Source organism: Eretmochelys imbricata, chromosome 1, assembly GCF_965152235.1.
Source record: "Eretmochelys imbricata isolate rEreImb1 chromosome 1, rEreImb1.hap1, whole genome shotgun sequence".
Taxonomy (NCBI): domain Eukaryota; kingdom Metazoa; phylum Chordata; order Testudines; family Cheloniidae; genus Eretmochelys; species Eretmochelys imbricata.
The window spans coordinates 141255190-141272959 of record NC_135572.1 but is presented as its reverse complement, the minus strand read 5'-3'; the positions used below and the strand labels follow the sequence as shown (position 1 = coordinate 141272959).

General features: G+C 44.0%; 1 protein-coding gene across 3 annotated transcripts in view; it reads left to right on the top strand.

The window, feature by feature from the left end:
• Window positions 1–17770, top strand: part of SH3KBP1 (SH3 domain containing kinase binding protein 1) — a 339163-nt gene that overhangs the window by 234029 nt on the left and 87364 nt on the right. For all 3 annotated transcript variants that reach the window (XM_077807185.1, XM_077807184.1, XM_077807186.1), the window contains one exon: window positions 13602–13677. In XM_077807185.1, the coding sequence (XP_077663311.1) occupies window positions 13602–13677 (76 nt within the window). The remainder of the gene's footprint in view (window positions 1–13601; window positions 13678–17770) is intronic.

The window sequence follows — 17770 nt, the reverse complement described above, 5'->3', positions numbered from 1 at the left end:
TCTTTGCAGGGCCTTGTCACAATCACTAATGTCTGAATAGATGAGACAGAATTCTTCTCAAAGGGCACGTCTTGACTGGCAACATTAAAGCGCTGCCGCGGCACAGCTCTCCTAGCGCTATCAAAAACCCACCCCCATAAGGGGAATAGCTCCCAGCGCTGTTTAGAATATAAATTCTAAATGAAGGATAGTGGTATACACTACAGTACAGTGCGAGGCTCTTAAACTGGTGCAGAAGTTCTGTATTTCCTTGATACAGTCCTACTATTCTGAAATAAGTGTCCACACAGGGTCTTAAACAGGTAAATTTCCGAGTGTAGACGAGCCCTTAAGTTGATGCCATGAGAAACCTACCTGTGTTAATGCATAGATGTTAAGGGGGAATTGTATTCCTTTAACTGGAATATAACGGAGCTGGAGTATAACAGAGCCTTCAGTCCTGACCTGAGCAGATCATGAGTGAGAGCTTGACTTTGCTAGCATCCAGAATCACACAATCACCACACCATTTGAGTTGCAAATTGTTTATAACATTGGACTTGTGCCTCATTTTGATTCTTTATGATCTATAAAGAAGGTGTAAAATATTTTTAAAAAATCTTGATCAATTTTTCCCTCAAAACCCAATCTTTTCTGGTTGTGCAGAAGGTCTTGTTGAAGAGTTCAGACCATGTTTATTGTGGCACCTTAATTGAAGGAGTGTGGGTGTGGAATCTTTCATGAAGGCAGCTTCTGTGCAGCTAACTCACATTATTTTATCATGAGTTTTGTAATATTAAGTGTTTAGCTCCTGGAGTCATGTGACTATATGATAATCTAACATTTCATTAAAAAAAAAATAAGTTTCTGGCTCTCATAGTTCTGAAATAAAGCTTGAAAATGTGACCTGAGTGTATCCTAATGGTTCAAAAAACAGAAAGCGAACAAAAAACTCCCAAACAAACAAAATCAACCCCCACACCAAGTGCATTATTTTTAAAATCTCTCTTGATTTAAGATAATCTGACAATTTTTATTTGCCTGGCTGATGCTTTTTCAGTGCGTAGGATTGGCAATTTATCCAAAATATTATTCATAGAAGTTATACAGGAGTTCAAAAAAAGTTTTTCCTTCTCAGTTGCTCAGCTTTCCCTATCTTGATTTTTGTGATGTCAGCATTTCACTAGTTCTCCAATCATCACTGAATTTTTCAGGCAGACAAGCCCTCATTTTTTAATGTAAAATACAAGTAGATTCATAAAAACAAAAAAGTCCAGGCTTTCTGTATAATCATAAAGAAGCAAAACTGGGCTCAAGTCAAATTTTTCTCCCTTTTGCATGTCACCTTTAAGAAAGACTCAGGTGTTGCAGGTGACGGCTGAGGGACCTTAACGGAGCAATGTGATGGATACTTGAATGTTGTCTACCCATGCTATGTTTGGCTTTATCCTGTGTTGTCCCTCACTCTTATGGATATCACCCCAGTTCCAAAATTTTATATTTTTTTATATATATGTAACCCTTCTGCCTGTCAGAGTTGGCAGCAACAAGGGCCGGGTTCAGTATCTAGGGGTTCCATTCTAATAACACAATGCAAAACCGGCTCGAGCCCCCACCCAGTGAACTGGGACAAATATATACCACCCCCGCTGGGCACCTCCAAGGGGCAATACTTCCCCTCTCGCAAGCACATAGTCTGAGTATAACAAAAAACCTTCTAATACCTTAATCCACCTTTTAATAACAGAAAGAAACAATGTGGCATTATATTGGGGAAACACCACCAACAGGATTCATAACACAACCCATGAGCAAAAACCCACCCCAAGCAAACTGGGGCTTGTCCTTTCCCTTTAGTTCTTGAGTCCAGCAACCCAAAGTCCAACAACCCCAAAGTCTCTGTCCCTGGTCAGGGCAGCCCCAGAGTTCAAAAGTTTACCTGCAGAGTTTTACCTCCCAACCTGGGTGGAGATTGGGGGGCGGGGGGGTTTAAGGGGCACCTAACGCGGTCCAAAGCTGATGGCCCCACCTCTCCATGGGGCTCTGTTCTAGCAGCCACCCCATGGGCTGCTCTAGACATCCAACAAACTGCTCTGCTCCACCAGTTGCTCTGTGCCGCTCACCGTCCCACCAGCTGCTCTGCTCCACCAGCCGCTCTGCTCCACCATATATCTTTAGACTTCCCCACTACTTAACATAACACTCAGTGATTTCAGCTCTTAGTAAGTTTAGCTCTTTTGTGATTTCAGCTTGTGAGCCTCAGTGCTGGTGCACCGTTAGCCCAAAGTGAATTCAGCTCAGCAACCTGTAACTAGACTCCTAATGGAATCAAAATAAGCTCTGATATTCCACAGTGGAGAGAGGAGGAAGTGCAATTAGCATCACAAGGGGGGTCTATGCCACCAAGTATTAATACCTGTCCCCAGCCTCTCAATTCACAGAGTTTTGGAACCCATGTCCCTTGCCTAGCGAGTGCTACTTAGTTGATAACAAAAGGCCATCATAACAAAAGGCCAAGTGCAATTCCACTGTCCTTGATTCCCATAATCAAGGTAATAACAATTTATTCTTCCTGCCCCAATAACAGAGACACTGGGGATCCCACAGCAGCCAAAGTGACCATTTGGGCAGCTATGGCCTCATTCTAGGCGGGGTGGGTGTTCCTATGCAAATGAGATCAGCCCCTGAAGTTCTTTTCTACAACTTACCACACCTCACCACCAGATGTCAGGGTGGAGCTCATCCTGACTCTGCTTACATCTATATATATAATATATATATAATATAAAGAGCATTATTTATCACACAGTGACTACAAGAGAGGTAACTTGCCATCTCTACGGTGTTTATGGCAAATCTTAGTTTGATAATTGGGAAAAGCATGGACTGCAGTGATAGGGCTATGCAGTGTATGTGACTTCACAGTGCCACTGAAACCCATTGTATTAACTACTGCCTGTTATTTTAATGCTAGGTATTGGCTTCATGAAACCAAGCATTAATGCCTGCAGGTTGCTGCTAAATCTGTGACATCTCTCTCAATATCTGTACAGCAAAGCTTGGCCAGTATTATTATTATGATTGGCTGTTTTTGTGCAGGAAAGGTCTCCTTCCCCTTTCTTCTTTAGGATCCACTAGCCTGGAGCCATAAGATATGGGGAATTTGTGTTTGACAGCTACGTAATCCAACTATTGTTACCCCACAGGACAGGCAAGATCAAGATACTCTTGTGTTGGTGATATATTCTGGTGCCTGTTGAGAGGCAGCCTGGGCTGAGAGGCAGGAGATCTGAGTTCTCTCTCTGTGTCCACAACAAATTCCCTTTCTGATCTTAGACAAGTCGCTTTGTGTCTCCGTTTCCCCATCTGTAAAATAGAAATATTAATTAATATCTACCTGCTTCAGAGGGATGGTGAGTCTTCATTAATGTTTGCCTAGTGCTCTGAGATCCTTCCTCATAAAAATGTTAGCATTTAGGTTGTGGTGAATTTGGGAGATGAATAAACAAAAATGAAAGCGAATACTTGATATTCATACTAACTATTATTGTATGTCAACATTTTGCTGTGTGAATCATTGTTTCCGAAACAGCTTAAAGATCGTATGTAATTTTTTCCTCTCCAGCAGGAAGTGGTTTCTCCTTTACAGTATAGTAAGGGAAAAGTGGGGGAGGGTGAGAAATTGTATCAAGATCTTGCCAATCAAAGTTAGAAGTGTTTGTCATTGATCCTGTGGAGAACTAGGAAATATCTATATTATTTTTATGAATATTGTGCTTGTCTCTCCGTGTGTGTTCATGATGGGTTACTTGCTATGGAGTTAGATCAAAAGGGGTTGTTATGGAAAACAAGCAGAAAAGGATAAATAGTGGTGTAGATAAGAATCATCCCAGCAAACACTCAAACACAATAGCCAGATTTATAGCCATGAAAAAGCTACTCCTCAGACTTAACCCTGGTTACATAACACTTTTGCTGTGAGAACCTGGAGATCAAAAGGCACTGATCAGTTAAAAGGTCTTCCCTTTAGAAAGAGAGGTGGGAAGTTATCTGGCTGCTGCAGGATGACGCAGACTAGTTGAGAGTCCGGGGTCTGCAGCAAGTAGGTTGTAACTTTGGATCCAAGAGAACAGGATGGCCCAAAGCTAAGTAATGCCTACTTAGGGGCTTGAGAGTTATGCCTAGGTCCTACCAAAGCCACAGCCATGAAAAACACGTCACAGACTGTGAAATCTGGTCTCTTGTGTGCTTTTACCCTGTACTGTACAGATTTCATGGGGGAGACCAGCATTTCTCAAATTGAGGCTCCTCACCCAAAAGGGAGTTGCAGGGGGGTCACAAGGTGATTTTCGGGTTAGTGTCACTGTATTGCCACCCTTACTTCTGCGCTGACTTCAGAGCTGGGCGGCTGTTGTCCAGGTGCCCAGCTCTGAAGGCAGAGCCCCACCAGCAGCAGTGTAGAAGAAAGGGCGGCAACACCATCCCATGTCATCCTTACTTCTGCGCTGCTGCCTTCAGAGCTGGGCGGCCAGACAAAGGCAGCTGCTGACTGAGGGCCCAGCTCTGCAGGCAGCAGTGCAGAAGTAAGGGTGGCAATAACATACCATGCCATCCTCACTTCTGTGCTGCTGCTGGCGGCAGCTCTGCCTTCAGAGTTGGGCTCCCGGCCAGCAGTTGCCACTCTCCGGCCACTCAGCTCGGAAGGCAGCGCCGCAGAAGTAATGGTAGCAGTACCGCAACCTCCCCTCCAATAACCTTGCAACCCTCCCACAACACCTTTTTGCGTCAGGACCCCTACAATTACAACACCATGGAATTTCAGATTTAAATAGCTGAAATAATGAAATTTACGATTTTTTAAATCCTATGACCATGAAATTGACCAAAGTGGAATTTGGTAGGACCCTAGTTATGCCAACCAAAGTATAACAGTATGTGCACAGATCTGTGTTATTTTAAACCCATTCCTGGGAGTGCTGTGCATCTTTTGGTGATATAAATCATACTTCATTTTGAGAAAGCTAGTGGGTGTAACAGCCATCCTTCCATTCAGGCTAAATGAAGGAGCAGTTAAATGCGTCTTTGTTTAGTAATAGCTGAAACAAGCGGGGCCGCTGCCCAAAACATAGACCCTCATGGCAAGACTGAGCAGAAGTTATGCTATGTTGACTGAGGGGTTTCTTGAGGACTGATGCAGCAAATGCAGGGGAAAAGTCATTGATTGGTGGAGCGGTGTGTTTTTATGCGTTTGTGAGGAGGAGGAAAATACACCAGAGAAGCAGAAGGAAAAAAGGACTTAGTCAGAACAAGCCCCGGGAGCATGGCCCTGAGAGCGCTTTTGGGATAGGTGCTGACTGGAAAGGGGCTTGGAACTCCGAGCAAAGACACTGTCTTTCGTTGTTCGATTCCTGCAGTGTTCAGGGAAACTGGACTTTATGCATTCCTTGTAAGTAAACAGGATTGCATCAAAAATGCCTAACACCATCACCAGTTTATCTTCATAATGGAAACAACCCACAACATCCTGAATTTGACTTACCACTAAGGTCATAAATGGGTAATAATACTATTGCTGTCCACAGACCCCCCAAAGGGAAACTCTTGCAGGTGCCAAGTCCGTTGGGCCTGCTAGTTATTATGGTTGGCAAGTGCGGGGGAGGGTGTAACCCTGAGACGCAGTTGAAGAGGCTCAACTTAAATGTACCCCCCAAATTAAAAAACATAGTAAGAGAACCAAAAAAGTGTCACTGTGACTAAAGAACAATGTAAAAGAAGCAGTAAGAGATGAAAAAGGCATCCTTTAAAAAGTGGAAGTTAAATCCTAGTGAGGAAAATAGAAAGGTGCATAAACTGTGGCAAATGAAGTGTAAAAATATCATTAGGAAGGCCAAAAAATAATTTGAAGAACAGCTAGCCTCCTTTTACTGAGCTAGGTGGGCTCCCTTCAGCTGAGTGAGCCCTTGTTTTCAAAGAAGGGTGGATTTTACCTCAGGGACTCCTCATACTGCAGGGAGGCTGGTGCAGGGAGGCTGAGCTCGCCAGGCCCATGTTATCGGTAGGGTACCCCCGGAGCGAGCGGCCAGCTAGAGGCAATAGGGCACGACACAGGGCGATTGGTCCCGGGAGTGAGGGGCCAGCTGGGAACAATAGGGCCCGGGCTGGCTAAGGTGCAGATATGTCCCGTTTTGGCCAGGACAGTCCCCTTTTTCAGCTCTGTCCTGGCCGTCCCAACTTTTTCGCCAAACCTGGGCATTTATCCCAGCTGCAAGGCAGAGCAGAGAGAGGCGGCTGCTGCCTGCGGGTCAGCTGTAGGCAACAGTGCCTGCCAGCAGGAAACTGGAGAAATTTGCTGCTGGTGGGCAATGCTGGCTTCAGAGCTGACCCCTGGGCAGTGCAGAGCTCGGGGGAGGGGGATCAGCCTCAGCTGGGGGAGGCACAGAGCTGGGGGAGGAGGGGATCAGCCTCAGGCGGGGGAGGCGCAGAGCTCGGGTTGGGGTGTGGGGATCAGCCCCAGCTGCGAGTAGCACAGGGCTGGGAGGGGGAGACCTCACCCTGGGCAGTGCGAAGCTCAGGGTGGGGCAGCCGGCATGGGGTGCGTCGGGCGAGCTTATGCTGCCCTCCCACCCAGAGGGTCTGCGATTAATGCAAATTTAAAAAATTAACGTATTAATTGTGCTGTGTGCTAATGGCAGTTAATTGACAGCCCGAGTAATAAGTCATGAGGACCAGATGGTATTCACTCAAAATTTCTGAAGGAACTCAAATGTAAAATTGCAGGACTACTAACTGTCGTCTGTAACCTATATTTAAATCAGCTTCTGTACCAAATGACTGGAGGATAGCTAATGTAACAACAATTTTTAAAAAGGACTCCAGAGGTGATCCTGACACAGGCCGGTAAGCCTGACTTCAGTGCCGGGCGAACTGGTTGAAACTATGGTAAAGAACAAAATTGTCAGACACATAGATGAACATAATCTGTTGGAAAAGAGTCAACATGGTTTTTGTAAAGGGAAATCATGCTTCACCAATCTACTAGAATTCTTTGAGGGAGCCAACAAGCATGTGGACAAGGGGGATTCAGTGGATTTAGTGTACTTAGATTTTCAGAAAGCCTTTGATAAGGTCTCTCACCAAAGGCTCTTAAGCAAAACAAGCTGTCATGGGAAAGAGGGAAGGTCCTCTCATGGATTGGTAACTGGTTAAAAGATCGGAACAAAGGGTAGTAATAAATGGTCAATTTTCAGAATGGAGAGAGGTAAATAGTGGTGTCCCCCAGGGGTCTGTACTGGTACCAGTCCTATTCAACATATTCATAAATGATCTGGAAAAAAGGGGTAAACAGTGAGGTGGAAAAATTTGCACATAACACAAAACTACGCAAGATAGTTAAGTCCCAAGCAGACTGCAAAGAGCTACAAAAGGATCTCTCCAAACTGCGTGACTGAGCAACAAAATGGCAGATGAAATTCAATGTTAATAAATGCAAAGTAATGCACATTGGAAAACATAATCCCAACTATACATAAAAAATTACGGGGTCTAAATTAGCCGTTACCACTCAAGAAAGAGATCTTGGAGTCATTATGGATAGTTCTCTGAAAACATCCACTCAACGCAGTCAAGAAAGCGAACAGAATGTTGGGAATCATTAAGAAAGGGATAGAGAGTAAGACAGAAAATATCATATTGCCTCTATATAAATTCATGGTACGCCCACATCTTGAATACTGTGTGCAGATGTGGTCGCCCCATCTCAAAAAAGATATATTGGAATTGGAAAAGGTTCAGAAAAGGGCAACAAAAATGATTAGGGGTATGGAACGGCTGCCATATGAGGAGAGATTAAGAAGACTGGGACTTTTCATCTTGGAAAAGAGATGACTAAGGCGGGATATGACAGAGATCTATAAAGTCGTGATAGGTGTGGAGAAAGTAAGTAGGGAAGTGTTATTTACTCCTCATAACACAAGAACTAGGGGCCACCAAATGAAATTAATAGGCAGCAGGTTTAAAACAAAAGGAAGTATTTCTTCACACAGCGAACAGTCAACCTGTGGAACTCCTTGCCAGAGGATGTTATGGAGGCCAAGACCATAACAGGGTTCAATAAAGAGCTAGATAAATTCATGGAGGATAGATCCATCAATGGCTATTGATGCCAGGATGGGAAGGGATGATGTTCCTAGCCTCTGTTTGCCAGAAGCTGGGAATGGGTTACCGGGGATAGATCACTTGACGATTACCTGTTCTGTTCATTCCCTCTGGGGCATCTGGCATCGGACAGCGTCTGAAGACAGGATACTGGGCTAGGTGGACCTTTGGTCTGACCCAGTATGGCCGTTCTTATGTTCTTAAGAGTGGTTGCATTGCGGGGGCCAACCTGAAAGAGAAATGAAGGCTTGGGACTGCCGCTTGAAAGAGGTGAACTCGGAGACTGGAGAAGAGTCTCAGATGGACCAGCTTACCCAGGGATCATGACAGCTCCCACACTTAGTAAAATGCCTAGCTCTCCTATTTAGAGGTGAAAGAGAGCGTGGTAGGGTATGTTGGTCTTTGGAGTTGAGAAGGGGAGAAACTATCTGGACCAAAAGCAACCTTTGTGAGCTGGAAAGAAAACCCACTACTACAGGGATGTGTCCAGGATCAGCAGGAATTAGAAAGTTGGATTTGCTTAGTCCTTGTTACCTGCCGATGACCTCAGGAGGTACTTGACCTGCCAACTTTCCCTAGGAAGGGGCCTAGGATGACATAAAGACAAATCAGAAAGCCGACAGAAGGAACTCTGGCCCAAATAGCAGGGGAGGGGGATTTATCTTTCTTCTGGACTCCTTTTCTGTCCTTTCACTTACTATAGATTGGTAACTGTGAAAGTAACACCTGCTGTGGGATTCTTCTCAGACATGTCCTTGGTTGGCTGTATGTTTTATTCTTCTGAAAACCTAATAAACAGTCAGAGTGTTGACTATGTTGGAATAGAGAGGATCCTGTGTCTCAAACACTGGAGGAAACTGACCTTATATCTATTTTTAAGTTAACAATTCAAGTTTTATTGATATTCAGAATAAAAAGAAATGGAGATACTATGTACCCAAATATACTCAAAGGCAATTGAATCAAGCTTTCAATAAGAAGAGAGGTATTAGTATGTACAAATTGCATAAAGTTTCCTGAATACCTTTCACTGGAGACCTAGAGGCATAAGTGGAAAGTACCTGTGCTGCCAGGACATGCCCATCTAAAGGCAAATTTATGTACTTAACATTGTTATAGCTTCACTTCCTCTCCCTAGTAAATCAACGGGCCCTGCCCTCCCCTCTGCATCACCAGTTAGACATTTCCGTTGCCCTTCAAAAACTTCATTTGTAACGTTCCCTAATTTTGACACACACGTCAATGAATTCTGGGCTCATCCTCTCCTTGTTGTTGAGTTCTGGGACCTCCCTGCTCTTCCCCAAATAAATGAGTTTGGCAGATACCAGATCATGTTGCAGGGCATCCTGACCTCCCAGCAACTCTTCTCCATGTATACTACTCTGTTCCTTTCCCCCTCTCCCCGCTGGGTAAAACACCCATGGGGGCCAGTTTCTCATCTTCTCTCTTTTTAAGAAAAAGGGTGCCTGGCTCGGCTTCTGTCCTCCCCTTCTGCAAAAGAAAGTGGTATCTTGTGCCACTCTGCTCTCCTACCTCCTGTCCTGAGCAAAGAGCAAGTGGCCAGGGGCTGCTTTGTTTCCGGCTGACCTTCCAGTAAAGCAGACAGTGGTGTTTGGGCCATTCTTTTTCCTTCCTTTCTCCCTTCCCTCCAAGGAAGGAGGGAAGGAAGCTCACCAGTCCAGCTCACCCCATAAGTCTGGAATGCACTAGCTTCATCTTGTGTTCAGTTAGTTGACGTTTGTTATTAACTTTTGTTTCTAGTCATACATACATTTTTCCATGAGCTAAACTCAAAAAAAGGATGGGTTTTTTGATTGGGTTTTTTTTTTTGTTTTTGGTTTTGTTTTTAGTTTTAGTGTATAGTCAGTGATTCACCCATGGTGTGTTTAAAATAAAAAAGCATATGGATGCCAAAATATTTCTTTCTTCCTAATTGTTTCAGTAATGTTCTCATTACAAAAAGAAAATTTTGAAAAATCCCTTGACTCTCTTGTTGGAGCTAGGGTGACTTACACTGTACTTGTGCTGGAGCACCCGTGGGAAAAAAAATAGCTTAGCACCCACTGGAAGCCCCGCGGATCAGCTCCTCCCTCCTGCCCCCAGCGATCAGCAGTTCAGTGGCATGCGGGAGGAGCGGGGGCAGGAAGAGGCAGAGCGGAGGCGGGAAGAGGCTGGGTGGTGGCTTTGGGAAAGGGGTGGACCGGGGGTCCAGCACTCTGGGGGAAATCACAAAGGTTGTGCCTCTGATTTAAATCATGTGCTCCAATATAGCCCCTACCTGTTTTTGATGCAGAACCATAGATGAGTTTTTGATATGGAAATATATACTGTTCCAAGTGGTGGGGAGGTATGTAGCCATCGTTGACCCCACTTGCCTCTCGAACGACCGCTCCATCTTCTTTCTCCCTTTAATCTCTCATTGAATGTATTGTCTACTATTGTCTCCCATTGAATGTATGTACTGTCTGGAGTTCATCTTCTCCAATTCTATCCTAGACCATCTCCAGTCCAGCTTCTGCCTTAGACTGCTCTTGCCAAAGTCTCTGATGAACTTGTCCTAGCCAAATCTCAGAACTAGCAGTCCCTCCTCATCCTGCTTGGCCTGTTAGCCTCCTTCCTCACAGGCAACCATGCTCCTCTTCTTGAAATGTTTTCCTCTCTTGGCTTTTGTGACTATCCTCTTCTGTTCCGATCCTACCTTTCTAATTGATCTTTCAGTGTATCATTTGGAGAATCCATCCCATCCTTTCTCCAGCTTTCTATGGGGGTTCCACTGGGCTCTGTCCTTGGTCCCCTTCTTTTCTCCTTCTTCACCTTATGACTGAATAATCTCACCCACAAACAAATTCAATTACCAACTCTATGCTGGTGACTGACAGATCTACTTCTCTACTCCAGACCTAAAATCTCAACCCGTCTCTCTGACATCGCCTCATGAATGTCTAGCTATCAGCTCTAGTACAACATGGCCAAGCACAGCTCTGAATTCCCCTCCCCTTCCCACCACTTCCTTTCTCAGTCACTGTGGACAATACCACCATCCTGCTTGTCACTCAGGCCAGTAACCTGGGCATCATCTTCAACTTAGATTTCTCTATTTTCTTGTATCCAGGTTATGTCTAAATCTTGCATATCCTTTCTGCATAACATCTCTAAGATACGGTTTTTCCCAACCATCCATACAGATAAAACTCTCATCCAGTCTCTCATCATTTTGGTTTCTGCAATATCCTTTTCTCTGGCCTTGACAAATGCAGTTTTGCCTCACTAATATCTATTCAGAATGTTGCTACAAAGATCATTTTCCTAGCCTGCCATGTCGGCAATATCAGCCCTCTCTTTGAGTCCCCGCTCTATTGCGTCAAACACAAGCTTGTTTGTCTTTACTTCAAAGGCCCTTCATGGCCTATCCCCACCCTAACTAGCATCTCTCATTCAGTGTCGAAATGTTAAATCCTGGCTCCGATCAGCTCAGGATGACAACCTCCATTGCCCCACTTGTTAAATTTTCAAACAAGCACCCTTGTGTTTTCTCTCATGCTGCCCTTCATGCGTGAGAGGAGCTCTCCTTAAACATCCACGAACTACCTTATTAGCCTCCTTCAGATCCGTCTCAAAACTTTCCATAAGGCCTATAAAAAATGGTTAAGCTGCTGGTACACTAATATCACTGTCTGCCTTGCTAACCAGTATTGTCTCGTTTTACTTTTACTTCCCCATCTGTCTACATCCATCTGTTGTCTCTTGTCTTATAGTTAGACTGAAAGTTCTTTGGGGAAGGGACTGTCTTTTTGTTCTGTGTTTATGCAGCACCTACCACAGTGGTTCTCAACCTGCTGCCCAATTATGCACTAAAAAAAAAAAAGAAATGCAAAGCTTGCTGCTCCTCCGATCTGGCAGGGGACGGGGACAGCTGATGGGGAAATGGCGGCAGGCAGCCCTGCTGGAGTGCTTCTGCCAGCAGGGAAGGCTAAGCAGCCCCCTGTGGCAGGGGAAGAGCTCAGCAGTCCAATGCAGGGGGCCCTGACAGGCAAGTGGGTGCTGAGGGAGCCCAGCCTGGGCAGGCCCCACTCCTGCTCCAGCATGATTATTTGCACTGCTCCCCAGGGGCCAGAGCGATCCCTGGCTGTGCTGCCAGCTCAGCCTGGCAAACACAGTCATCTCCCAGCAGGGCCAGTGAGTGTGGGGCAGGGCACGGGAGAGTGGGTCTCTTGCGGGGGGGGGGGGGGGGGAGTTAGGGCGTTCTGGGAAGTGAGAGTATGTGGGGGGTGCTGGGCAGCATAGGCTCAGGAACTAGGGGTGTGGCTCCGCTCCTGGCCCTGCTCTGTGGAGGGGTCTCTGGGAGGGGGGGAGGGGGGGTTGCTGGGCATATGGGTCTGTGGGGAGTCTTAGCAGGGGGTCGGTGTGGTCACAGGAGGCTGAGGGGGGTGTCTCTGGGCAGGGGAGTGCTGGGCATAGGGAGTCAGGGGGCACTGGGCAGGGGATCGGTGTGGCGTGGGTCTTCCCCCAAAGAGAAGGGGTACCCTGGCAGCACAGGGCTAGTCAGGCCAGTGTGTGTTTGGCACGGTCTTTCTCAGCTTGTGGCCCACAATGGTAAATACGTTGAGAACCACTGACCTAGCACAGTGGGGTTCTGGCCCATGACTGGGGGCTCCTAGGTGCTATGGTTATACAAACAATAAAAGTAGCCAGATCCTTGACCACAGATATTACCAGGCTTTCCGGGGCATAATTTTCATTGTAGGTTAGAATAATATATTTACAAAATTAAAAGTAAAAAATGTACATCTATAAAGATCACGGTCAGTGAAGAAAAATAATGGTTGTGCAGTGTGTGCATACTGTTCTTTCAGCTTAGCTGTCTAACACTGATGATGATGCATTATTATACTGCTTGGTGAACTAGATAATATATGTACTTAAAATGACAAAAAGGGACACTGTCCACTTAAAAAGCACATTTATGTCTGAAATTTGTTTACCGCCTATTGTTACTTGTTACACCTAATACTAGTATGATAGAAGGAAATTGGAGGATTTTTTTTTCTTTTTTTTCCACGTTATTTCTTCGTTTGGCAGCACTTTATAAAAGTCAGTTTCCCTGTATAATCCATTTACCCATCTTGTTTCTGTGGGTCTTTCACACAGCAACGTTGAAGAGGAAAATATTTTTAAAAACAGGAAAATGTGACTGTAAAATCACACACAAATTGACAGAGGCATTTAGGGTAGGAGTACTATTTTGAAATCTTTTTTCTTTTTTCTCCCCCCGACCCCTTTTTTACCTTTTTCTTTTTTCTCCCCCTGCAAACTGGCTAGATTTCAAGTTGTCCATGTCCCTTTAATGTAACTCCCCCCCCCCCCCCGCTTTTTTTTTTGGTTTTTTTTTGCTCATGATTTCTGCACTGTTGCTAAAGCTTTAACTGGGAAAATAAAGGTTTTAAAGAGGAATAATTTATTTATTTCAGACTGTTGGGAAGAAATTACCTCCAGCTACAGCAGCTCAAGAGCCAACGAAAATAGAAATGGACAGCAGAATCAAGAGTAGGTCTCACTGTTTGTTTTTTCCTCATTTGCACTTAGAGCTATTGAGCCTTTTCGGAAGTTTTGAATATTTTTTCTTTGGTTTTGGTTTTAGCAATTTTCTGTATGTCTGAAAAATAAGAAAAGCAAGACTGCAAATATATTCAGCATGGAGCTTTTAATAATTAAGCTTCTTAGGAAGATCACTGCTTTGTCCAATGGAGACGTATTTAACTATCATACAAAGCAAATTAAACACAAACTGTTCCTGCTTTAGTCTTATTTTTTGATAAAAATTATAATGAAATGTATTGGGACCTAAGGGGAACTAAGGGGGAAAATAAAGCCTGAATTAGCAAAGAAATTGATTAGAAAGTGAAGCTTAGTATTTCTAGGTCAAATTTGTCCTCTCTGATCTACACTTGAGGCTCTTTATTACACATTCTCCATTTACTCCCTTGATATCAACAGAGATCTCCACAGCTGATAAGAAATCTGTAATGTAGAATGGATAGGAGAATATGGCTCATAGAAATTAGAGCTGGAAAAGACCTTTCAATATATATCCAGTACAGCGTTATTACTCAATTATTTTTCAGTTTTAAATGAACCAAAAAAATTATTTTTCCACTGCTTCCCTTTTGGAGCCTGGTCCATAACCTGAAGAGATCTCCCTGTTAGGAAATTATTCCTAATTTGTAGATTACATTTCCCTATGACTTATTTCATGTAGTGACTCCTTTATATCACTTGAACTGCCCAACACAATTTCTCTCCCTCTTGAAGTTTCTACCCTTCAGATACTTATGGGTAGTTTACACTGTGACGGGTTCTCCCCAGGGTGCCACCTGGGACTGGGATACCACTAAACCCCCCGCCCCCCCCCCCCATCCCGCCAGTTTGGGCTCCCTCTCACACTGTATTGCTGTGACAAGCTGAAAAGCCCTCCACTCTGCACTTTTACCAGCCTTCATATAGGTGGGGCCACACCTAGCTGCAGGCTTTCTGTCCAGCTTCTTCAATGAATCAACAATGGAAAGGCTACAGCTAAGGCAACTCCCAACTCCCCAGGCATGCAGCTCCTCTGCAGTATAAGCCCAAAATTGTACTGTCTTGCACTGCACAGGAAACTGTACAGTGTAAGCTTAGAAAGTTCACCCCCTCCCTCCAATGTGGAGAGGAATATGTAACAGCCTTTGCCCCTGAGCTAAGATTCCCATACACTTCACATCAACTCATTGGTTTAGATAAAGCAAAAGCAAGTTTATTAACTACAAAAGATAAATGTTAAGTGATTATAAGTGATAGCAAACAGATTGAAGCAGATTACCTATCAAAGAAACAAAAAACACAAACTAAGCTTAATATACTAAATTGATTGGATATGAATTAGCAGATCCTCACTCTAAGAGATGATACAAGCAGGCCACAGATTCTTAAGGGACAAGCTGCACTTGCTTTACAGCTTGGAATCCCCAGGTGTTTCATTCGCAGGCTAGAAATCCCTTTAGCCTGGGTCCAGCACTTCCCCCAGTTCAGTCTTTGTTCCTCAGGTGTTTCTAGGAGTCCTCTTGTGTGGGGAATGAAGAACACCAGATGATGTCATACCCTGCCTTATACAGCTTTTGCATATAGCGGGAACCTTTTGTTTCAAAGCTTGGTTCCCAGGCCAGTCTGTGGAAAAATACTGACATCCCAAGGAGTCCGGCATGTGATCTGAGCACATGTCCTTGTAGAGTCATAGCAGCCATTACTCACAGGCTGTTTGGAGTGTTCCCAGGAAGGTTCATCACCAGGTGGGAAATAAGCTGCTCCTAAGGCATATTGTTTTTTTCCTAATGGCCCACTGCCCTGAATAGGCCCTTCCCAACCCACTGTCTAGACTGAAAGCATCTTGTCTAATGGGCGTTACCCAGGTGTAACTACATTTGAAATATAGGTATATAGTCAATATTCAGATACAAAAATGATATGATAGGATACTCATATTCAGCAAATCGTAACTTTTCCCATGACACCTCACATGACTTATCTTGCATAAAATACATAATAATTATGTCATAATCATATCATAATATCACTATGAAGAATATGTCACAAACATTTTCTCCCAAACTTTAGTAATCATTGAGCCTATCTATATATATTTTATTTCTTATAGTTTTTCATTATGTGTTGCTTTCCTTAATAATTTTTGTTGTTCTCTGACCTCTTTCTAAATGTGCTGACATCCTGACACTTAATGCATGTTTGGTCTTCCTCACAAATATTTTATGCACTCTTCGGCCCTGGGGACATAGCGTCTCTTGATGTAGGTATCATACATACAATGCAGAATTGTATAGAACTACTTATAAGCAAAGTACAGAGGTGGTGAAAGTAGTTGTTGGATGTAAGCTGATAAGAAAATCATGGTAAGTAACAAAATAGGGTAACGTACACCAACTTGCTATTATTTTAGCCTGCAAACTGGGTATAGTTTGTACACTGAGGAGGAGGAAGAGAGGGAGTTGTAGCAGGAAAAAGACTGGAGGTGACCAGGAAGAGGCCATACAAGCAGTAAGTTCCACTGCAAAAATTCTGAGGCTGGGAAAGCAGCTAAAAATCTATTAATATTAATGTAATATGAGGCAGTCCTACTTTAATATACACCTGAGTGGATTTTCCCAACACTCTTGAGTTTCATGCTTTCCCTGAGGTAAGCAGGTGCAATTCCCATCTAAGTCAATAGGAGAGTGGCACACTCTTATATTAGGATTAACCTTAGTCCCTGTTGAATGGTGCTACTTGCACCTCCCTGGAATATTCCTCTGACACTTTGATTTTTTTGGCCAGAAACAACATCTCTTTCTTCTGCATACCTCTTTCACCCCTGCTGTGTGCAAATAAAACTCAGTTTCTTTTATGTGACCAAAATTGATGGGATGAGCCTGTTCTTGCACAATATCAAAGTGGAATAAGCTAGACAACATTCCCATTTACACCCAAATTTTTGACCTCATAGAGAACCTCTGCATTTTTCCCAAACTTTGTTGAATTAGGACACTTTATCCATGCTGGAATCTACAGGCTCCATTTGAACCTTTTTAGAGTCTGTGGTCTTGCTTGGGAGACAGGGGACTGAGGCATGGATGTAGACTCATTGACTTTAAGGCCAGAAGGGACCACTGTGATTATCCAGTCTGACCACCTGTAATCTCAGGCCACAGAAACTCACTCACACACTCCTGTAATAGATCCCTAACCTCTGGCTGAGTTACTAATGTCCTCAAATCATGATTTAAAGACTTCAAGTGACAGAGAATCCACCATTTACTCCAGTTCAAACCAGCAAGTGACCCATGCTGTAGAGGAGAGCAAAAAAAGAAACCCACGGGCTCTGCCAATCTGACCTGGAAGAAAATTCCTGGTGATCAATCAGATCTTGAGCATGTGGGCAAGACCTTCCAGCCAGACACCCAGAAAAGAATTCATTGTAGTAACTCAGAGCCCTTTCCATCTATTGCCCCATCTCTGGCTGTTGGAGATACTTGCTACTAGCAATCACAGATGGGCCACATGCCACGGTAGGCAAGCTCATCATACCATCCCCTCCATAAACTTATCTAGCTTGTAACCAAGTACGTGTTTTGCCCCTTTGAAGGCTGTTCATGGTGAAACCTTCACCTACTTTCAAGCCTAAACTTGTTGATGGACAGTTTATATCCTTTTTTCTTTTGCCCGCACTGACCCTTAACTTAAATAACTCCTCTCCCTCCCTGTTGTTTATCCCTCTGTTGTATTTACAGAGAGCAACCGTATTTCCTCTCAGCCTTCAGTTGGTTAAGCTAAACAAGCCAAGTTTCTTAAGTCTCCTCTCAAGGTGGGTTCTCCATTCTTCTGCTCATTATAGTATCCCTTCTCTGCACCTGTTTCAGTTTGAATTCATTTTTCGTAAAATGGGAGACCAAAATTGCATACCGTATTCCAGATAAGGCCTCACCAGTGTCTTTTATAATGGCAGTAACACTTCCCTATCTCTACTGGAAATACCTCGCCTGATGCATTCTGGGTTTGCATTAGCCTTTTTCATGGCCACATCACATTGGTGGCTCATAGTCATCCTGTGATCAAC